The sequence below is a fragment of the Chelonoidis abingdonii genome, chromosome 1, assembly GCF_003597395.2.
Source record: "Chelonoidis abingdonii isolate Lonesome George chromosome 1, CheloAbing_2.0, whole genome shotgun sequence".
NCBI lineage: Eukaryota > Metazoa > Chordata > Testudines > Testudinidae > Chelonoidis > Chelonoidis abingdonii.
The window spans coordinates 352,991,585-353,015,813 of NC_133769.1; the positions used below are offsets into that span (position 1 = coordinate 352,991,585).

The following is a 24,229-nucleotide window of genomic DNA, read 5'->3' on the forward strand; positions in this document are numbered from 1 at the left end:
TGACAACTGCATTTTTAAAGCAGACATTCTGCCTAATCTAATAGGAGTAGGAAGAAGAATGAAGCAGCAGGAAAACTGACTGTTAACTTTTTAATACCACTGCTGTATATTTTCCCATCTATTATAAATACTTCAGTACTGATGGGAGCCAGAGGCCCCTTCCTTCCTTCCCGCTCCCCTTCAGCCTCAATCACCAAAGGTTTGGTCATTCTTATCTGACCTAGTATTTCCTATCCATTGCTACTGTGGCTGACTTTATTTTATTCACACAGATAAGTGCAATCTTTTCCCTCTTTGCAGGCATTTACCAGAAAAAATTAAGAATGACAATCAGCTAAAGAATATGAGTGGGCAGTGGTTTTATGAAGCAAAGTCAAAGAGGCACAGAGATAAAATACACGGAGCAGATATCATTAGAGCATCGATAAGAAGAAAACCCACAACAACAGGTAAGTTTATTTCAGGGATCCTGTATAGTGACGATCCTCTTAGTTAGTGCACCTAAGAAGGTGCATCTTTGAAGGTGCTGTACAAAAATAATGCAATATCCTCCTGAACAAGAATTGGGGTAGAAGAGGTATGTTTGCTGTTTATTGTGTGAAGTACATTCTTCTTTCAATACATCCTGTTAACACTAACTACAAAGGTGGATGGGAAGTATTGTCTTGTGCTTACAGAATTGGACCCTTTCACCGGGGTTCTGTTCCCAACTCTGCTGATGGCTCCTTGTGTGACCCTGAGCATATCATAAGGACTCAGACGACCTCTGATTTGGGATCCCTCAGCTTTTGGGTGCTCAACTTGAGACCCCTGAAGTATGGTGCTTTTTATTTGTGGTAGGTGATCAGAGATGAGCAATCTGGTACTGAATTCCATTTGAAGCATCTATTCATGGGGTAACATCCCTGTGGCAAAAGGAAGTACTATGCTGTTAATTAAGGTGTTAGTAAAGTAGCTTATATTCATCTGATCACGCAGTGTAAGTCCTAAAAAACTTTATTCATTACTAATGCATGCATAAGGGTATATTCTTTTCTCTAAACTTAATATCTTTTCTCATGTAGTTTTTATTATGCAAACAGCTCTGAGCATTGGAAGATCGTTATTTCTGTAATTAATTGAGTTTAGTGCATCTTTCTGAGAGAGCCTGTAAAAATAAGGTACTTCTGTTGTCAGCGTTTGATGGAACTTGTGACTCTTATTCTTAGCTTGGATTCTATTTGATTAGACTGTGTGCTTACATAAAGTCATTTGCTGTGCTAGAAAATTTACCTATGTCAGTTCCATGGCTTCAAAGTAGCAAACTGTAAGGCTTATATAACTAAAACTCATCCCTGTTTTTGAACATGTGTGAATGTTTGTGAATTATCCTGCCTTTATTAGATTCGCCTATCCTTAGTGCAAGTGTAGAATCAAATATGGAGATCATGTTTGGTTAGTGGTAGCCTGATCACTTTGAAAAAGTACTCTTGTCTGTCTGTGTGAACAAAAGAAGGGCTAAAACAAGGGGAAATACAGGGGACCAGAAATGGGCAAGAAGAAAGCTCAATTTGTTCTTCCTAATTTAGAACTGATGAACTGATAGTCCAGAACATTTCAGATTGTGGGTTTAAGCTCTAGGTAAAGAGTTTCTCTGTCTAACAGAGTTATGTGTCAGGTACTATGCAACTTGAAGGAGCAATCATTTATTTTCAAGCATGCAATTACTTGAACAGGCAAGATTACGTATTAGGACATTCAAAACTGACTTAAATCTGGCTTGTAAACTACACGGAATTGTTTAGCTCCAATGACTCATAAGTGATTAAACAATTTCCCTCACGGCAATGCTCTGTGAAAATGTACACCTGAATGTGGCACTTCTATTTCTGCATACTGAGAATTAATCTTGTTTTCAGAAGCACTGTGGAAGTCTAGAAGGCAAAAGAAGGCCATATAAATATGTTCCTAAAAGTTCATGAAATGTTTTGTGACTTCAGCAAAGTCGGATTTCTCCTCCCTCAAAAGAAAGAAAGAGAGAAGAAAAAAAAGCCCAACCAAACTCAAGTGTATGATCACCATTCAAGTTTTCACATACTAGTTTATATTTCTTCTATTGCAGTGATTCTCTGTAGTTTCCATCCAGGGACAACCTCCTTCCCCACCCCTCCCAAACACACCAATTAGCTGGGGTTCCTGGACCCCCTTCAATTTAGCAATATAGGAAGGGGACAAAGTGGTCCTGCCATCTTGACACACATTCATTGAGAACCCATGTTTCAAAGAACTCTCCTTTTCATTTGACCACCAAATATTGTGGGGTTAAAATTCCTCATTGTACTGACATTACATTCAATGGGCATTTAGCTGCTGTAAGAAATACAAGAACACCACTGCTAATTCATTGGTTGCAGGATATTTTACAAATTGGATTGCTTTAACATTTAGGACTCTTGGTGCAGTGGATATTGCAATTAGGGATGGTAAAATGAGAACTCCACACGCTTATTTACTCTAGATGTCTCAATGTACCCTGACCTGTAATCCTAGCACAGTGTGTTTGTGAAATAAGTATGAAACCTATTGGAACTGCTTGCCTGTATTTACCTGCAGTGGAAACCTGCATGAACATAATGGGAGATAACTTTGGTCTTGTTTCCTATTTTAGCTGAGCGGAGTCAGAACAAATCAGATAAAACAAAGAACAATTGGGTGAACAATGTCAATAAGGAAGTTTCTGTCCCAGCAGAGCTATCTGGTATCAGGGAAGAGACAGAAGAAGGGGAAGTGAAATCCAATCAAAGGTAAGAAGATGTTCTCTGAGATGGAGTCAGTAACTTGACTTTTTGTGTATTACTTAGGACTGAGTATAACTTGTGACTTGTGTGTTTCCTTTTTCAGCATTTCACATAAATATTTCTGCCATTCAATGCAAGGGGGCTTTCAAGCCCTGAAAACATACCATTGTCATCAAATTGCAATGGTCTGCCAACACTTACTCAGACTGGCCTGGAAATTCACATCTGCAGTAGCTTGACATGTCATGGCTTTGTGCATTCAGATGTTCCTGGAAGCACTAGGACAGCCATCTTTGGCAACTTCGACTCTGAGGAGACAGGCCAGGGGTTTCACAGTCTCACACATGTTCATGTAAACACACACCATAGGACAGGTGGAGACTGAAAGCTGCCTTGGATGTATGCAGTCTGGCTTGATTTCCAGAAGTGACTCAGGGATCTTCCATTCTCCAGTTAGGATAATGGGCCAAACTGAGGTGCTAAGGTCTTGGCAGCCACAAATAGCGGGGTAGCAGCCACTGGATTTTTCCATTGAGTGTAACAGATAGGAGGAGGTGGCTTAATTGAGAGCAGTTTCTTGTTACTTTGGTGCTGCTAGCATGACTGTGAGCAGACTTGGAACTAGACCACGAGTTTGGAATACTCATTGGGGAAGCAATATGAAGCTACCATGCTGAGACTTCTGGACAAATGGTGAAGCAATTCCCAGGATAGATTTGCTTTCATCGAGAACATCCTGTTTGAGACATTCAAAAAATTAGACACAGTTAGGTTGAGAATCCCAGATAATTTCAACTGTCATGGTAAAGCCTGGAGAGAGGTGGGCTCGGAGGTGGCCAGGACCTGACCTGCAGAGGACTTTATAGGTTTTGGGGCTTGTCTAATTTTATTTTATTTTATTTTTATATAAGCATCTCTACCTATTCCATTTATAGCTGGAAATGAATTGGCATGATCATTAGAGTGAAAGTGAAATATACTCTTTGTGAGACACCCACAGAGTGCAGTAATCCACTTCAGAGGTGACAGGAGCACGGAAAGCTGTAGAGCAGAGGTCCCCAAATGATGGGGTGGAGAGGAACGTTGGGTGTGTGTGTGACTGGGGCCTGGCCAGCCCCTATGGAGGGGCAGAGAGGGAGTACCACCTAGCTTCGCTCCTGTTTCTACCCGCAGCTTTGGCCTCAGTCCCCTTATCCCGTCTGTGGCCCAGCTCCAGGGGGGAAGGGTAGATGGGGGGCGGGAGTTTGGGGACTACTGCTTTAGAGGTCTCCAGTTGAAAAGAAAGGTGGCTCTTGCCTGCCACTTGTACAGCTGAGGAACCAACAAACCCTCTAGACTGGGAACCAAAGTAACCAAAGGTAGAGCATAGTCTGTCAATTGAAAGGGCAGCTTTGCAACAGCAATTCTTCTCCAATAATTTAAGTTAAACAGTGGTGATAATTATGATGGTCTGTGGAGCAGATACCTAAGAGAAGTATTGAAGGCTGCTGCTAAAATTGACATTTGTTAGCTACTGTAATTAGTTTTCTTCAGTTGGTTCGTAGCATTAAAAGATGAATGAATAACAAATTATTTATCACTTATGGAGAGTACTGGATAGCTGCTGCTTTTCCTTTTCATGTAGTTTAATCATAAAAGCTTATTCCACAACTTCTCAAATGCTAACCTGTGTAGCCCACTTCTGTTAATTGTACAGTGATCATGGAAAGCAAAACTATATTCTGAAACTAACAAAAGCCTTGTGCAGTACTACTTGTACCATCTCAATGTGGATCACGTATTGGTCAGGGACCTGCTATGGGACTGATTGAAAGGACAGACTTTTGGCAAGAAACTGCCAGGAGACTCTCTCTAACAGTATTTGCTGATATGTCAAACTTAACTAGCTTTTTTTCTTTTTTAAGCAAGTAAGCTGCTATCTCAACATTTTTAAAAAGCTATAGGTTTTTCCCTAAATGCTCATTGCAAAACCTATGGTATTTAGTTTTATTTTTTCTTTCTGTGTGGATGTAAAGGGCTAGTTCTGAAAGCAGCTGTAACTGGTTCACGTATTGTAGAGTTGTTTTTCTCCAGGGGTAGGGGGAGATCTTAATGACCTTTTTATTTCAGGTCATAATTCCAAACTAGTGTGAAGCTGAATAAATTTTACAACCCGTGTCCGTCTCCTGTTTAATGCTGCAGCCATGTCAGAAAACGTCAGAGTTTTAGACACTTTGAGAGTAATGGAACTTGCCCTTGCCCTGTGTCCTTCAGTGGGGAACATAGGCGGGTAATTCCTATTTCTAGCCAGTGGAACTGCAGTGCAGAGAGCTATCCAATTCACACAGCAGTTGAACTAGTTATAATACTCAACACTTGAGCAGTGCCTTTCATTTTTTCAGTTGTTGACTATTACAGCTGATTTCAGAGACTGGACTAGAATTCAAGGTTTTCTAGCTTCCACATCATGATGACACTTCTAAGGCAAACTTATGCAGTGCAGAATGGCTAATGGAAGTGTTTGGAAACAGAACCCAGAGAATGAATTGCAATATATAGGCCAAAGCCCAGTATTTAATTACACATTTATGTAACATAGATGCAAACACCAACTCTGACCCTCCAAAATATGTGGCGAAAGCCAGGGGAAGTAGCAGTACTAGAACTGCACTACATCACTTAAACTATCACCCAAGTTTTTATTTTTTTGTATAAATGAGGCGAGCACACAACATTGATTTGGGGGAAATGCAGGGAGAGACCAACCCTTTAAAGACAGCCTTTTTTTCTGTCCCCTATAGGGTGGACTTCTTCTGAAATACTGTTCTGACCTGGCTGTGTGCCCACTCCTAATGGCAGGAGTTGATTCCAGGACATGCTGGATTAGCAGCCTAGTCAGGGTGCCAGGAGGGGCAAACCTGTATACTGGAAGCATTTGTTCAGTCTTCAAAGACAATAGATCCTTGAAGACGTGTTCGTTTTTATGTATTTCAGAATAGAAGGAAGAGGCAACTGACTGTTGGCTCTCTGAGACATGGCTGTAATCAGAAATGTGAACTTAGTGTAATTTTGGAGTCTCTTTGCAGGGTAATAGGGTAAATGTTTCAAAACATTTGAGCCATTTTCAAAAGTAGCTTAGGCATTTAGCTAAAGTGTGACTGATAGCCAATGGGACTTAGGCTCCTCAGTTGCTAGTGTGCTTTTGAAAATGCTGCTACTCTTTGATAGCAATCACAATATTTTGAGTGGAGAATGGTGCAGGCTACAGACCCGGTCTTCAGTCTTTACGTAGGCAAAACAATTGTTGACTTCAGGATCTGGCCCTGAGCATATCTGGGGGAGATGTAGATGGAAAATGAAAAAACGAAATCCCTAAATTGAGACAAACTGCACTTATGACCATGAATGACTTAGGAAGGATCAATCCTTTTCATTGGGAGAACTCCCTGTATAAGGACCAAGGGCCAAATTCTGCTTTCAGACTAGTGAACACATCAGAGTCAAGTGTAGTCTGGACTTAATAGGAGCAGAATATGGCTCTTTAGGTATGGGCACTTGAGTTGTAGGGTAGTGCTCCTTTTTTTTTCTCTGTAATGACTAACTCCAATAACCAAGCAGTGCTTGTCTTGGTATTTCAATTCCCATGATACTTTCTCTTGCATATCATAACTTTGTGAGCTGGGTGTGTGAAGTGTGTTGGTGGGGGTGTAACCTTTCACAGAAGGAATTTTAACAGAATGACTCAATCTGTCAATATTTTCTCTGTCTGACGATAGATCTAGAGTGTAAAATATGCCATCTAAGGAAGGGCAGAGTCCAAGTTCTCCCTTCTATGTTCTGAATCATTGTGTAAAAAAAAACAACAATTTCTTAATCCTGAAAAGGTGCTTTGGGCTAATAAATAACACTATCTACGAACAGTAATCCTAGAGTCTGCCCCAAAATTTATTCTTAAAATGCAAATGGCTTAGTGTGTACGAAAGGGGCTAGATCTTCTGCTTATCCATTTAACAGGTATAGCATTAGCAGCAGCAATTGAGACTTCCCCACATACATTTGCCATTGCGGCCTATCTCTGATTTTGGAGGACTCACCTCTAAGATCAGATGAGTTCACTTTTTGCCCTCTCAATCCTTGACCTATCTAAAGAGCCTGCCAGCAAAGGGCACCCCAGTTCTGGGATGTTTCTTGTGAGGGTGACTGGGACTAATTCATAGGCAGCTGAACACATTTGCTACTGACCTGGGTTGGATTTGAACCATTGCCATAGATTCATAAAGTTTAAAGATGGGAAAAGACCTTACAAGGTTGTCTAGTCAGTCTCCTGCCAATGTAGGATTGTGCCCTACAACCTGTTTTCCAAATCTTTATCCATCTTCTGTGACTAAGTCCCACTTCTCTCTCTCTAGGGTCTGCTCTATGGTAGAGGTACAAAATCAGGTAGAATAAGGAAATCTTTTCCTCTTATAACCTTCCTCTTATAAGCCCCTTCTCTCTTCTTCTGCTCTCCATTTGTAGGCATTTTATTGCTGTTACCATAGCGCAGTGGTCTCCAACCTTTCTACACACAAGATCGCTTTTTGAATTTAAATGCAACCCAGGATCTACTCTGCCTCTTCCCTGAGGCCCCACCTCTTCCATGAAGCCCTGCCCCACTCAGTCCATTCCCTCCTGTCTGTTGTTTGTTCGTTCTCCCCCACCCTCACTCACTTTCATCGGGCTGGGGCAGGAGGTTGGGGTTTGGGAGGGGGTGCAGGCTCTGGGATGGGGCCAAGAGGTTCGCAGCATGGGAGGGGGCTCTGGGTTGAGCCTGGGGTAGGAGGTTGGGGTGCAGGAGGGGGCTCTGGGCTGGGGCAGAGTGTTGGGGTACAGGAGGGGGGTATAGGGTGCTGGCTCTGGGAGGGGGCTCGTGTCTGGGGAAAAGGTTTGGGGTGCAGGAGGGGGTTCAGGGTGCAGGAGGGGGAATGGAGTGCTGACTCTGGGAGGGGGCTCAGGGCTGGGAGTTGGGGTGTGAGTTCCTGCCAGGCAGCACTTACCTGAGGCAGTTCCCAGTCGGCAGTGCAGCAGGGCTAATGCAGGCTCCCTGCCTGTCTCAACTCCATGCAGCTCCTGGAGGGGGCCAATGTACTCCTGCGGCCCCTGGGGATGGGCATGTGGCTCCACGTGCTGCCCCTCTCTGCAGGCCCCACCCCTGCAGCTCCCATTGGCCACAGTTCCCTGTTCCCAGCCAATGGGAGTTTGGGAGGGGGTGCAGGCTCTGGGATGGGCTTGCAGACAGGAGCAATGTGTGGAGACCCCTGCCATCCCCTGGGGCCACAGGGGCATGCAGGCTGCTTCTGGGAGCGGCATGGGGCCGGGGCAGGCAGGGAGCCTGCCTTAGCGGCAGCCCCACTACATCGCCAGACTTTTAGCGGCCAGAGATGACAATCAATTGGGAGTCTCCAAGATTGACCAGTCGATTGCGATCGACCGGTTGGTGACCACTGCCATAGAGTTATCTGAGCATGTTACCAGAATGACTTGATACATTCATTATGGCAGGGTAGCTGGACTCTTGCTCCACTCAGCACTGTCTGTAACTTTCTGTGGGTATCTCTAACAGCTGTGTAAACCTGGGCTCAAGTGTAACCCCCCTTGTGTCCACACCCATTGTGCTAACCTAAGGCTTGGACTTACGGTCCCTGCATCCTGAAGGTTCGGAGGGTCCAGGTCCATGTTAAGCTGGGACCAAGGGTCCAAGTCCTATTGCTTTCCTGATTGCACGTGGCCTTGGTTGATTTGGGTCCCAGGAGTCCACCGGATGTATCTGAGTTCCCGCTCCCAGAGGAACTGTGCTGTAGCAGGCAGCCAGCGCAGCAACCAGAAGCACCGTTACTGCCTGGCTGAGAGTGCTCACCCTTCCTGCTCCTCACGACAGCAGCTTCTTCTTGCTTCTGTGCAGAACTTGCCCAGAGCAGGGAGCAAAGTTGACAGGTGGGAAGCTGCTCCTGACTGCCATGATGGGAGTCATCCCTCCCTTGGCTGTGCTGAGCTGGGACCTCTGCTGCTCCCTGTCCTGCAGGGCAGCCACTTAATCCCAATTCTGCTCCCGGGCCCCCTGCTCCATTCCCTGTGTGTGCAGGGGCGCCCTGATTGTGTGCACTCTCAGGGTGGTGAGTGGCAGCCAACCCCAAAACCTCCCTGCAGACAGCTCTTTATCCATGTTTGCTTCCACCTATTGAAAATTAGTTGCTGCTTCATATTCCTGGCCTGATTACCTAACCTCAGAACGGGATGATGATCTTAATTTTTAAAAAAATACCTTTGCCTATGCCAGGGGTAGGCAACCTATGGCACGCGTGCCGAAGGTGACACACAAGCTGATTTTCAGTGGCACTCACACTGCCGGGTCCTGGCCACTGGTCTGCAGGGCTCTGCATTTTAATTTAATTTTAAATGAAGCTTCTTAAACATTGAAAAAACCTTATTTACTTTACATACAAAAATAGTTTACTTATATATTATAGACATAGAAAGAGACCTAAAAACGCTAAAATGTGTTACTGGCACATGAAACCTTAAATTAGAGTGAATAAATGAAGTCTCAACAAAGAGTCCTGCGGCACCTTATAGACTAACAGATGTATTGGAGCATGAGCTTTCGTGGGTGAATACCCACTTCGTCGGATGCACACCACTTCTGCAAGGTTGCCAACCCCTGGCCTATGCCGTACTTCAAAAATTACTACTAAAAACGATCCACTCTCCCATCCCTTGCTGTTTAATTTCTCCTTGGCTATAGGGCAACCAACCAATCGAGCATGTTTAATGAATTTTTATGTTGGCTCTGAAAATGGTGTTCTGTAATATTTTATCCAGACAAAGACTTCAAGTGTAGTAGATTAGGCACATCAACTGTTGTAGGGATGGTAAATCAAACTGGGGAATGGAACAGTATCTGTGTCAAGAGTGGAAGTCTTCCATAAACAAAGAGAACAGATTGAACAGAAGAACCTCACGTTTTTATGTTGTTTTTTATAAGCATATGGCAGCTTAATTTTCATTTTTATAGGCTTAAAACAATGTGCTGGTTTCATGGTAAGCAACGTGTTGTTCTCTTGTAGTTCTAATGCACTGGACGCAACCTTAGAGACACCACAGGAAAGCTCAAAGAAGGTAGCCGTGTCACCAGGAAAGGTAGGTTCAGCATTGATGTGCTGGAGATGGCTTTTTAAAGCTATTCTCTTACCACTTCGCCACTCCACTAAAAACCAGTAAGAATTTGGACAGAAGAATAAAAACTTGAGGTATAAAGTGATGGATTGATTCCTGTTCAGCCTGTTTGTGTGGCAGAGAGAAAATCTTCATCTCTTACCTATATGTAGCCAATAGCAACCTCTTCACCCTCCTGAGAAAATTGCTTCCATTTTGCTTTGTTCCAGTTTCAATTGAATCTTCTCATATGTCTGAATCCTTTTTGGGAGTCAGTAGCAGAAATGAGGCTATCTAAGGGCTTGTCTTCACTACTGCGCTGCATCAGTGCAGCTGCCTCGACGTAGTGCATCTAGTGAAGACACGGGAGAGAGTCTCCCACCCTCATAGCACAGTGTAGACAGCACTTTAAGTCGATGTAAACTTACAACCATTGGGGGGTGGTTTTTTCACACCCCTGAGCACTGTAAGTTACATCTGTGGTAGGAAGAGAGCAAACAATAAACTAACTTAAAGTTATAGTTGCCAAGCAACAAAAATGCAGACTCTGCTTCTAATCCTAACCACTAACTAATATTTGAAACATGGGCTTTCCTTATTACCACTGTAATAAGCCTCTGTCCCAAATTTGGACCTTAGCGTCCAAAATCTGGGTGCTTAGCATGAACCTCCAAGCTTAATTACCAGCTTGGATCTTATCTCGCTGCCACCAATCAGGATTCTGAGTACCTGATAAACTCTCTGGTCTCCCCAAACCTTTCCCTGGGGGACCCCCAAGACTCAGATGCCCTGAGCCTCCAACCAAGGGAAATAACCCACTTCCCTTCCTGCTCTTTACTTCCTCCCAGATTTTCCCGCCCTGGGGATACTAGGAGATTTCCCTGCTTCAATCCCTTGAAACACAAAACAGAGAGGACGATTTACCTTCCCCCCTCCTTCTTCTCCCCGCTCCCAGTCTTTCCCTGAGAGAGACAGTACTCCTTGCACAGAGATTCCTATCCCCTTGCCTTAACTAGGAAAAGAAAATCCAACAAGTTTTAAAAAGAAAGCTTTATATAAAAAAGAAAGAAAAAACACATGACATGATCACTGCATCAAGATGACATAACACAGGGCTATTGCTTAAAAGAAAATATGAATAATCAGCCTTATTCAAAAAGATATCCAATTTAAACATTCCAGCAACTCCACACATGTAAATACAAAATACAATATAAACCTATTGCTTTTCCTTTTGTACTCACAACTTGGGAACAGAAGGGTAGAAAGAAGCTTGGAGATAGAAAAAAAAGCTCTTCCCTCATAGCCGAGAGAAAACAAACAGGCAGAACAAAGACAAAACACACCCAGAAGTTCCCTCCCTCACTTTGAAAAATCCAGTTTCCTGATTGGTCCTCTGGTCAGGTGTTTGGTTCCCTTTGTTAACCCTTTACAGGTAAAAGAAACATTAACCCTTAGCTATCTGTTTATGACAACCACATAGCAGAGTTTTAAAATAAAGTAAATGCCCCAAGTTACTAAATGAATACAACCAATTAAATTAATACAATAAATTTGACATAAGCAGTAGTGTAGACAAGCCCTAAGGGCTGGTCTGCACTGGAAATGTACATCAGCATAGCAATGTGTCTCAGGGATATGAAAAATCCACCAAGAGACGTAGTTAAGTCGATCTAAATCCCAGTGTAGACCGTGCTAGGCTGATGAAAGAATTCTTCTGTTGATCTAACTATCACCTTGAGGGGAGGTGGATTAACCACGACAGCGGGAGAATCCCGTCCGTCACTGTAGTGTCTCTAGTGAAGTGCGCTGCAGCTGTGCTGCTGTACTGTTTTAAGTATAGATGTAGCCTACTTCACAAAGGTGGGGTTTTCAAATGCCCTGCTGACTTCAAAGGGAGTAGAGTTAAGCCAAGCATTTCTGACAATCCTTTACCGTCACTATTTTGCCATGTCCTCAGTCTGTCTTATAAGAGGCCTGCTTAAACCTTATTCTGCAAGGGTGAAATCATTGTCTTTTCATGTTTCTGTTAATGCCATTAAACATATGACTTAAATTATATGTCCATTCTTTTCTAGCAAAGGAAAAATCCATTTAATGACTTCACTGCACCAGAACAGAATGTAAAAAGTAGGAACTCAGAAAGTGGAACAGTTGGCCTATCTCAGATGCCAAATGAGGGTAAATAGTTTTTTTAAATCTCTGTGGACTCTGAAATTCTTCGGGGTATTGTGACCAAGTTAACTGTTGCTTTTCTCACACAATACATTTTCTAGGGGGGAAAACCTTTTAAAATCCTGCAATAAAGCAAGACATGGCAGAATTTTACCTGTTGTTTTATGAGCCTGTCTCCAGCCTGTTCTTTAAGCTGTTCATTTTAAATCTGCATGTATAAAAATGTGACCCCCTGAAGATATTAAGAAAAATGTTTCACCCAAATAATCTGATCTGTCTACTCCTTTTCCCCACCCACACCCCAACCCTAAACCTGCGTTAGGTCATCGAGGGTAGGTCTGTGCTGCAATTAAAAACCCACTGCTGGCTCAGATCAACTGACTTGGACTCACAGGCCTCAGGCTGTGGTGCTCTTTAACTGTAGTTTAGACGTTTGGGCTGGTGTCCAGTCTCTAGGACCCTAATGTCTAAGCCTGAATGTCTATACTGCAATTAAGCAGACCCTTAGCCCGAGTCAGCTGACCAAGGCCAGCTGCAGGTGTCTGTCTGCAGTGTAGACATTCCAGTAGCCATCCAGCTGAGAAGGGCAACTTCCATATTACAGCCCTCTTGGGGATTCAGCAGTAAGAGAGCAGTTTAAGATATTCTTTTTTTTGTCTTTGCAGCAGTCCCAATCACTGCTGCTATTACTCAGCAGCAGGGGATCAAGCTGGAGTCCCAACATTTGATCTGGTCCCCCTGTTGTTTCTTAGACGCATAGATTTTAAGGTCAGAAGGGACCATCATGATCATCTAGTCTGACATCCTGCACATTGCAGGTCACAGAACCTCACCCAGCCACTTCTATCTATAACAGACCCCTAATCTCTGACTGAGTTACTGAAGTCCTCAGATCATGATTTAAAGACTTCAAGTTACAGAGAATCCACTATTTAACCACTATTTAAGTGACCTGTGCTCCATGCTGCAGAGGAAGGAGAAAACCCCCCAGGATCTTTGCTAATCTTGTTTCCTTCATTCTGCTTTTTAGATTCCTCTCTTTTCCCAAAATATCATTCCTAACCAAACAGGAGCTAGAAAATGATGTACCTTAATCCAGTCTTGCAAAATTGTAATGACAGTTTGCCAGCCCAGGCATAAAAATTACTGATGTACTTTCTGCCATGATGCTTGCTAGTGGGGGAAGAGGACAAGTGTATACTACTTGCATTTTTTTTAAATACTTGTCCAAAGTGGGCAAGTTTTACTTAGTTCCATCTGACCCTGAAAACAGTCTACAAAAATTGATAGAAACACAAACACAAGACATGATGATATAATTGAGCTGTATAAGAACTGAGTTGATTAAAGGTTTACTGTGTTCTAACTCTGAGTTGTTATGTTTCTCTGCAGTAGAAATGTTCTATTAGTCAGCACTCTATAATACAAACAAGTTAAATTTAATATAAAGTTTGATAATCTATTAGTTTTCCAATATATTTGTTCCAAAAGTACGTACTTTTTATACTGCTGAATGCTTTGACTGTTAATGTTGTCTTGTCTTTTTGCATTGCATGCTAGAGCTGTGAGAATGTCTTTACCTTGTCTTCCTGTGTAGAACACTTGGTGCTTTGACTAAATGCATGCTCTTAAGCTTGAGATCTGTTCTGCAGTATGTTTTTACCCTTTCCCTTGTATACATGTCTTGTCTTGCAGACACACTGTCACCTTCAAAGGAGACCCAATCCAAGAGAAACATACTAAATAGTAGGTCAGAGGAACATAGGCAGGCTTCTGGAGAACAAATTGATGAGTCACAGAGAATTGCAGATCAGCCTCCTGTACCCAAAGCTAGAAAAATCATCTACAAAATAACAGATCCCGTATTGGAGAAAGATGGTTCTGTTCCCAAACCTACTAAAAGGACTGATTGGGTTAGTGGTGCTGGTACACCACCGAGGGGCATCCTGAAACGCAGTTCAAGTTCAAGTTCCACTGATTCAGAAGTTCTTCGTGTTAATCAGGTCTTTGACCATCAGAGTAAGACTGCTTTGCCATCTTCAACTGTTCTCGAAAGAGTAGCTGAGACAAATCCTCCTGCAGAAGACCCCTCACAAAATTCACTGGAAAGACTAAAACAGGTCAGGTTCTCTTCCAGTATAGGTACAAAACAACCTCTTCAGAGCCCCCAGCTGCAACATGGCAAAGATATAGGAGAGTTCGACTTACTGGAATCAGACTACGTTAAGAGGGCAGAAAATGACAGTAATAGGTTAGATGCACTTCAGAATGAACAAACCCTTCCTGTAAAATCTCCACGCTCCCAATCTTCTGCTTTAGATGTTAATACAAGAGACAGAGATGTCACCCAAGAAGACACATCAGCACCATATTCTTCTGATGCTAACAGATCAAGCCTACCAGTTAATGAAACCTTACAGCTTAAGACAAGTCTTCCTATGGAACCTGTAACGCCAAGGAAATCCTCCAGTAATATCTCACCAAATGTCCAGGAAGTGCAAACTGTTGATGAAACATTGTCTCAAAACATATCCAAACAGTCCCCGAATCCTGACTTGGAGTCATCCAAACACACTATTGGTAAGAGAACAACACAAGTCAAATGGGTTAATACTGAGAAGGGTAAATAACAGTTTTGAAAAGAGTCATAAATAACTCTGCTCATTAATATTCCAATCATGAGAGAGAGAGAGCTTTCTGTATTATCCAGAATATTTCTGCTTGCTTACTAATTTACCAGTTTCACACACTAAACCACATGCTACGCGTTGTCTGAACATTCAGTCTTTGGGAATGTGCTCGATTGATCAATTTTTAAAAAAAATATTTATTTATTTTAAGCAGAAACTGATTAATAACATGTCCAGGCTAAAGTGTGGATATGCATATTTATTAGCAACAAGAGAGAGACAGTGGTGGACCAACCATATACTTGCTCAGGCAAAACTCCTGTTTTGAAGTCTATGCTAGCTTTGCCTGCATAAAGACTGAAGAAATTGGTCCACTATTGTCTGTTAGTGGTAATAATGGAACTATGATTTGGGGATTTTTTTTTAACATGTGATTAAATAAAAAGCATGGCAGTTAAATGATGAAAAATCCACTTCTGAGTTAGAATCAAAATGCCATAATTTTAAGCAAACGTAAGTGTTTCTGCAGAGTGAACTTTTTGTAAGGCTGTAAAATTTGGATTAAGACTTTACTCATTCATAAATTGCTCAAGTTTTATTCTACAAGCCTATTTTCATTGCTGTGCTGCCAGTATATCAATGTTCTTACCTGGAAATATTTTTTTCAAGCTAAAAGAACAAGCATATGGGATATATCTGTGTTTTAGCTTGTGTAACTTGTAGTGGGGACTTGGTGGAAAGTGAAGCATCATATGGATGTCTGTCTAGAGGAGCCTCTTAACCCACTAATTATATTTTATAAATACCTTGCCTGCAATATGATGCATTTCAAAAGCAAAAAAATAGCTCTAACTATTTTTATGCACCCCAAGAAGAAATCCTGTGGATTTTACCCCATATCAGGATACTGCTAACCCATCCCTGCTAAAGGCAGGAAAACCATTCCAACTGTTCTTCCAAATTGGTGGTAAACTTTGATAGGCTCCCAAGAACCACCCCTCTTCCCCATCATATCACTCTTTATTTTGGCTTTTTGATTGCTGTTTTCATGTAAACAGTTTTTAAAATAACAAGCAGCAATGGAAAGGGGAAACAAGCTAGCACTACTAGATTTTTTTATCAAGGTGGGTGGAAAACCTGTTTCAGCAAAATCACATTTATTGACTCCTTATCTTGAAAGGTGATTTTATGTTACAGATCAGCAGCCACTTTCTGCTAAGACAAAATCTCCTCAGGTGCCAAATGCCAGCTCTGCAGACCTTCAACAAGGTAAGCCTGTTCTTGTTGAGGATCAAAGTGCTAAAACCACTTCCAAGCCTGACAGACATGCTGCTGAGTTAATGAAGGTAGCTGATGAGTCCATATCAAAAGTATTAGATTGGTTTAAAAGAAGCTCCAATACTGGTGATGAGAATACTCCATCGGTAGCCTCCCAAAGGAGAGAGTCCAAAGAAGAACTGTACTTACCACCTAGGACAAGAGTTATAACTACAAAAGATAGTGGACCAAGCACAGATGAAAATACACAACTGATTGACTTGTCATTTGGAAATAGTGGGAAACCAAGCAATGTTTTGAAACCTGCAGCAGTTGATGCAGAAGACATACAGATAATAAAAGTAGGAAAAAAAGAAAATCTAAGTCAAGAGACTCAAGAAACAGACTATAACAAAGGGCCTATTGTACTTCGAAAGAGCAAAAATGGTAGAGAGAAGATGCATTTACAGGTCACTGATCTTCCAGTTACTAAATTAGATGAAACAAATATTCTTAAAAAATCAGCTGCAGAAGGCAAAATGTTATACAAACCAGAGGATGAAAGTGCGGCGTATAAAGAACCAACATTTTTTACAGAAGGAAAAGGCAAACCAGGTTCAAAGAGTTTCAGTTCTCCTGAAAAGCTAAATGAAGGTTCACTATTGAAAACTAATGTGCAAATTCAGAAAGAGGAAGAGAAAATATGCACGATCAAATCTCTCTTGGAAGAAGACCATGTTCAGTCACAGACTGGATTTGATAATAAAGGAACAGAGAGAAAAGAACCTGGTTTACTTGATCAAGGATGTATGCAACTAGAGCCAAGTAGTCCTAGGACAAAACTACCTGTCTTGCCACAGCATGAATCCAAACAGCCATCTCCCATACAAATCTCAGATGAGGATATGGAACTAAAGAAAAGTGTAAGGGATATTAGGGCTTTCTGGGAAAGTGACACAACTGGACCCAGGCATACAAATAAGGAAGGCATTTTAAGTACTACCCTATCAGCTAGTAGCACAGTACAATACACCAATAAAGGAAATAGCAAAGTAAAACCCACTGATGATTCTGCAGCATCCCTATCAAGTGAATCAAAAGATCAAAACAAGTATAGTTTGGTTAACTTCAGAAAAGTTGAATTAAGTGATGATGAGGCATCTAAAGATAAATTTCTAAAGTCTTCAAAGACTGGGCCAGATATAATGGCTAAATCCAAAGCAGACCATACTGTTGAGAAGTCCAGAAAAATACTTCAGTCTGATGGTAAGGTTAATGAATTTACAAAATTGCCAAAAGCAAATAATTTGCAACCAAGAATTGGTCTTACTCCTACTTCATCAAAGAAGTATGAAGATGGGAAAGAAGTGTCTTCAGAAAATGACAGAAATCCCTCTTCTACAAAACAGAAGCCAAATTTTAAGGTTTTGTCTTTGAAGGATAAAATAGATGAAGAGTCTAAGAATCAAATTTCCAACCCACTGCAATTTCAGAGTTTGAGAAGTTTTTGGGATATTGGACCTAAATCACAGAGTAGGACCAATATGAAAAATGAAACCACTTCCCCAGGTAATATTAGTTCAGTAACTTACCAAAAAGAGTCAAAGGAATGTGAAGAAAGCAGAGCAGACACAAGCCAAGAAGAAGTGATCGTTCAACAGCAAAATCAACTTCCCGAGAGAGATAAAACAATAAACTTCAAAGTACCTGAGTTGCCTAGACAGGAAGGGCAGCCCATTCTTAGGTCAGTGAATCTGACAAGAACAGAAAATACAGAATCTCTCCAAATAGTGGGGGAAAATGTAGGAAAGTCAGTGATCTCAAAACCTAAAGAAAAGGTGGATCTTCCAGAACAAGAAGTTAAAGAATATATAGAAAAAATGAGTGTTCCACCAAAAGAACAGCACAGCACATTTAACAATGGCTTACAGAAACTGCTTAAAGAAATGTCTGAGGCACCCTTGCCATCGATCCAACTAGTTAGTGATAAAAGTGTTCCAAGAAAAGAATTGGGAATTGATGAACACCCAATTGTTTCTGTAAAAACAAAGCAGAGCAAAACTGCTCCCACAGACTCCAAGGAAAAAGCAGTATCCCCTAAAGAGGAGGTTGTAGAGACTGTAGACAAAACTGTTGCTCCATCAAAGGCTCAACTTGATGCATTTAATGCTGGGCTAGAGAAACTGCTAAAGGAAACCTCCAAAATATCATCATCTTCTAGTCAGAACGTAACAGAAAATATTTCTGAAGAGACAGTTTCTTGTCCTGGGCAGAGAAGATTTTTTGAAAAGGTGATGGAACGGAGTCACAACACTTATCCTACATTTCAAAGAGAGGAAATGCTTCCTCAAGAAGTAAAAGAAACTATAGAAAGAACAGTCGTTCCACCCAAAGATGAACTTGATGAACTAAAAATTGGTCTGGGGAAGCTGCTTAAGGAATGTGACACTTCCTGTCCATTGCCTCAGGCAGCAGATGAGGGTATCCAGAGAGAGAGTTCTCATGAAGAAGTCATTCCAAGCTCTTCCCAAAAGGCAATGTGTCCTGGCATAGCTGCTTATGTCGTGACCCAGAATGAAGCACAGCCTCCTGGAGAGGCAGTCTCAGAGACTGTAGAAAAAACCACAGTTCCACCAAAAGCTGAATTCCATGATCTGGATGCTGGTTTAAAGAAACTACTTAAGGAAGCATCCGCAATCTCATTTTCATCGTACAATGTAGATAACAGTAAAAAAGCAGTGTCTGAGAATGTGCCTGAAGATGATCAGCGAAGATATTATAAGCGGATGACAGAGACTGACCAGGCTACTTCTGTTACTGGCCAAGGAAGGGTTGGGGCTCCAAATGTAATTGGGACTGTAGAGAGAAGTACAGTTCCATATCAGGATAATGTTAACCCAATCAATACATGCTTGGAGAAACCAAATGAAGAGACAGCTAAAGTGCTGTTACCTTTATATACAAAACATGGAGAAAATGTAAGCTCTCGGCTAGAGGATCAGATTGGTCATCCTGTATCTCCTGGTAACCATCATGAAGTGACTGAAATACTAGTAAAAACAGTTCAGCCAAAACCTGAACTCCGTGAATTTAATGCTAGTTTGCAGAAACTGCTCAAGGAAGCTTCTGAAATGCCACCCTCTGAACAGAAAAGCTTTGACAATGAGATGCATGTTAGGATACAACCTAATCGGAGTGTGAATTCCTCTTATCTAGTAGATGTTGACCATCCTCAAGAAGTAAAGGAAACTGTAGAAAAAGCTGTTGCTCCTTCCAAATCAGAACTCAGTGAATTTAATTCTGGATTAGAGAAACTGCTGAAGGAGGTCTCTGAAATGCCACCTTCTAAACTGAAAAGATTGGACCGTGAGATGTATAGTATGGGGAATGTTAAGATACAACCTAATCAGAGTGTGAATTCCACTTACCAACAAGAAATCAATCATCCCCAAGAAGTAAATGAAACAGTCAAAAAAGCTGTTGCTCCTTCCAAAGCAGAACTTAGTGAATTTAATTCTGGGTTAAAGAAACTGCTGAAGGAAGTCTCTGAAATGCAAACTCCTCAACTGAAAAACATGGACAATGTGATGCAGAAGAGTATGGGGATGCAGCCTAATCAGAGTGTAGACTTAACTTATCAGCAAGATATTGACCATCCTCAAGAAGTAAATGAAACCATAGCAAAAGCTGTTGTTCCTTCCAAATCTGAGCTTGGAGACTTTACTGCTAGTTTGCAGAAACTGCTTAAGGAAGCCTCTGAAACTCCACCTCTTAAGCTGAAGACCGTAGACAGTGTAATACAGGGTAGGACACAGCCTAATCAGAGTGCATATTCCCCTTACCAACAAGAGATGGACCATCCCCAGGAAATAGAAGAAACTGTAGAAAAAACTGTTGCTCCAACAAAAGCAGAATGCAGTGAATTGAATATCTGCTTAGAAAAACTTCTTAAAGAAGCATCTGACGTTTCATCTCAGCTGCCAATGAAGATGGGAAAACAGGAAAGACCCAGTGACTCTGTGTCTCAAGCAGAAAAGGGAAGTCTACCCATTAAAATGCCACTTGCTGGTCCAAGTGCTTCAAGTGGCTATTGCACAGAGTTTAAGATACCAATCAAGAGAGAGACTTTGAAACAAAATGACAAAGCCCTAAAGGAAGATCATGTGGTAAATGAAGTGAGAGCTTCTACTCTCCCTGTAAGAAATGTAGCATTTGAGAAAACAGTACAGACTAACCTGGCATCACCTGAAGCACTTCTCAAGGAAAGAGAGAATGGCGCGGCTGTTTTCAAGATGCATAAGATGGAGATAAAAAATGAAAATGAAAGAGAGGAAGCAGCAGGAAAGGAGGTTGATAAAAGCGCTTCCTTAGCAGATGCCAGTGAGGCAACATCTGAAGTGAATGCACCATTTAGATTCAGGAGACTGAGCACACCACTTAAAGATGATGATCGCTCCTCCAAAATAAGTAAAGTTGAGCTGCTCCTAGCATCTCCTTATGATGATGAAGATGACACCATAAGTTTTGGCTCTGATCTTTCAGGTTCAACCTGTGAGCATTTTTGAATTCTTAAATCAGTGATTCTGGATTTTTATTTATTCTTCCTCTTCTATTAATTATTTAAGAAATATGGCTAGAATTTTTTTGATGATGTACCTTAAGAATGGTAAACCAAAAGCCTGACTGAGATTCTCATTCATTTTCTTAACTGAACCATCTGGGCATCTTTTCTAATGAACTTTTTTAATGCCTGAGTCAGCAGCTGTTTTGAAAAGACACGCATTCAGTGTGACTTGCAGAACAGGGAGTTGGGCTGGAATAACCCTATTGCATGCATATAGAGAGAGTCTGGCTTTCTGCATCTGTTTCTTCGCCTTGTGGCAGTTTGTTCAATGTGGGAACAGTGAGTTCCATTATTTAAACTTTGGACTTTAGAGCCTTTTTTTTTCTTTTATCTTTTTTTTTTTTTTTAAACAGTGTTTTACTGGCTGATGTAAGAAAGGGGCCCCATTAGCAAGCAATATCTGGCTAAACCAGATATTTGCTTCTCCTTTCTAATGTGTACTTACACCACAATATGCAAAGGAGAAGGCCCACCCCGCCTTAATCAATTCATTGTGGCAGCCTGTTGCACCAGAACATGGGGCTGTGTTCACTTAGTGTTATCTTCCACTGAAAAATTAGTATTCAAATAAGATACATCTGGAACAGATGGCAACACTGGAGTGGCTCTGGTCTCCTGTACAGTATGAGATAGGCAGTGTCGATGTAAGTAAACTATTGGAGTCACTTCAGATGGAGGGTTAATTTAATATTTGTTCTGAGAAATCAGGATTGTTCCTCTTAACTGGAGAGACTGAGAAACCGGTGAAATTTGCAGCGGCTGCCAGCTGTGATCCTTAATTCCTCACTCTTAACTCGGGCAAAACACAATTGAAGCCAATGGAACTTCTGGCCTAAGTGAAGAATGAGTAAATCTTGAGCAAGGGCTTCAGGCTTTGCACCATAAGTAAAGCGAAGTATTTTGGGTCACTTTTGCTCATGGGGAGGGTGGGGGAAGGTGGCAGAAAGGGATTTTTGAAGGGATGAGATGGCACATGGAACTGCCAACTGGGACAGATGAGACCATTAACTTCTAAGATCTGAATCTGTCCCATGGTGGTAGCAGTTGAGTTTTCCTATGGCTGCTGTTTGGACTACATGACATGAATTGTGGTCTCTGTTGTTTAAATTTTTAAATTCAGATAGAAACACATCCCCATTATTAAAATAACCCTCACTGTTAGCACCCAAAGTGATATTCTCTATCGGGAAGCAGTTCTATAACAGGGTTTGGTTTTCTAGCTAGACTCCTGTTTATTTGTAGATACAGCTGTGTCAATGTGTCCATCTCAAGCCATGAGTCTGAATTAGTTTGCCTACCTCTAGTATGTGTGTATGTAGACCAAAAAAAGACCAAATGATCACGTGGCACATCTGTTGATCAGTAGGAGTCCTAAACACACACACCAGAGGGTAAATTTTTGCTCCATAACTCTTAAAAATTACTGTAAAATTTCCTTTTTTCCCCCAAGTCAATCCAATGCTGCCATGGCAGCTTCCAGTTAAATCACTTCTAAAATATGTATTCCTGAAAGTAATATAAGTGTCCAAGTAATATAAACTATTAAATTCAGTGACTATTGATCCTGCTGGTCTTTGGTAGTGCATGTATTTTTACCTAGTAATTTAGAATTCCATTATGTCTCCAAATCCATAACTAAACATCTGCACCTTTCCCTCATTTGTCTTTTGGTCTTTCACAGTTGTCAAAACTAGAATTTTTAATGTTTTGCTAAGGGTTAAAAATATCTCTCCGTTAGTTAAAAATAGCCATTGATTTCTTAAGTGGCTCTCATTTAAAAAGGCATGTCTGTCTGTTTGTGCAGTGTTCATGTATTTTGTCTTGTGACAGGTTCAGAAGAATTAGATCCTATTTTGAAGGCTTTGAAAAGGAGTGCAGATAGGCAAAGGCCTTCCAAAAGTCTAGAGGACATTCCATCAGCCACATCAAGTGAGCACAAAGCTTGTCCGCTGTCTTCCTTGCCCCCAGCTAAGCTTAAAACTACTTATTTATGGTACTATTCTTCCACACATCTTCACCAACTGGCACTCTAATATTCTAACCATGGGTTTCGGCAGGAAAATTATCCTCAGAATGAGCATCCAGAAAGTAAATAAATAACCACCATACTTTATAACTCGGCTTCTGAATAAGAAGTAAGGAGCAGTGCTCTAGTCTAAATGATGCTTTTGACCAGGTTTTGATTTCAATACTGAATGCTCATTTTGAACACTTATTCCTGTATTTCATTCTCAGTCACAGCTGAATATAAAATAAGATTCTTTTTTGCACATTTAATTAAGACATGCTTTTTCAACCTCTTCTTTCATCTCCTCTCACATTCCGTTCAGATGGCCATCTTTGTAACAATGATTATACCTGCAGTGGCAGGAAATAGGCAGCAGGCAAGGATGCAACTGCCATGTCCATTCCTAATTCCACTAGCAAGTTTTAAAGATTTACTTAACGCTTTTCTGCCACTAACTGTAAATCTATAAATGTCTGGGTTGTGACTGAGAGAACATTTAATCCTGTCCTCCCATTTGCATGGGGTTTTTTTGTTGTGTTTTTGTTTCATTTTTAAAGCCAGATTGGCCTTGAGTCTCTTGAAATGCTCTCAGTGGTTATAGTTTTATCTTGTGAGCCAGCTCTATTTATAAATAACTTGCATGGAGTTTACACAGGAGTGCTCATGTAAATGTATCCACTCAGCAGACTTCTTCTGAGAAATATGCAATGAATTGGTCTTAATCAGTATGGCTTTGCTCAGTAGTGGGCTTTGTGCTTGTTATACAATAAGGGGATGTGTAAGCACCCAAAGCAGCAACAAATAAATATCTACTTTCACCCTCAAATGGATATGGGCCCAATTAATGAGTGGTGCAAGTGAGAGCAACTGCACTGACTTCAGTAGAATTACACCTACTTGCACCAGCAGTAAGTTTGGCTCTGAGTTCCTATTTAAATTATGCAATCAAATATACTTGTATTCAGAATTTCACTTACACCTATGTTCATGGTTATGTATTTTTCAATATCTTATTGATTGCTGTGCATAATAGGGAAAATGTGTGAAACTTCATGCATGTAGAAATTTGTGAATAGAGCTTTGGGTTTTGGAAGGAGCTGGCCAATTCAGGCATCTTACAGTAGTTTAAAATACAGACATAAGAACTCATAATTCTGTCTCTTTTTTTTTTTTTTTTTAATGTGCTGTTACTTATTTGTAACTGACTGTAGGACCTCAGGCATCAGTACAGCACTGGAGAGTTCCCTTTATAGCAAACTAGTTGAATTTTGTAATCCAAGTAGAAAGTGTTTTTATGGACAGCATTTAACTTTGTGCATTTAACCTTGGCTGTGGCTCTGCTGATTTTGACCTTTATTTCTTATAAACTCTGTGGCTGCCACTATAATCCATACTACCTTCCTGAACAGCAAACTTACTAACTGTTACTTTTTCCTGCACAGATAAAGGAAAAATAGATATTCCAAAAGAAGAATTAGTACTTAGTGCTGAAGATGGTAAATATCTTCTTTGTGTCTGCATGAACATAGTATTTTTTTCAGTGTCCTCCACTTACTAGCCAAAGAGTTGGTGAATTTCAGAATTGTAT

At 41.1% G+C, this 24,229-nt stretch overlaps 1 protein-coding gene across 4 annotated transcripts in view; it reads left to right on the plus strand.

Moving 5' to 3' along the window:
* Positions 1-24,229, plus strand: part of SYTL2 (synaptotagmin like 2) — a 57,490-nt gene that overhangs the window by 14,568 nt on the left and 18,693 nt on the right. For 2 of the 4 annotated variants that reach the window (XM_032779025.2, XM_075061754.1), the window contains exons 2-9: positions 301-449; positions 2,648-2,783; positions 9,860-9,932; positions 12,026-12,128; positions 13,818-14,702; positions 15,950-20,560; positions 22,464-22,562; positions 24,084-24,137. In XM_032779025.2, coding sequence (XP_032634916.1) covers positions 301-449; positions 2,648-2,783; positions 9,860-9,932; positions 12,026-12,128; positions 13,818-14,702; positions 15,950-20,560; positions 22,464-22,562; positions 24,084-24,137 — 6,110 coding nt within the window. The remainder of the gene's footprint in view (positions 1-300; positions 450-2,647; positions 2,784-9,859; positions 9,933-12,025; positions 12,129-13,817; positions 14,703-15,949; positions 20,561-22,463; positions 22,563-24,083; positions 24,138-24,229) is intronic. The other 2 variants (XM_075061755.1, XM_075061756.1) reach the window with 2 other exon arrangements.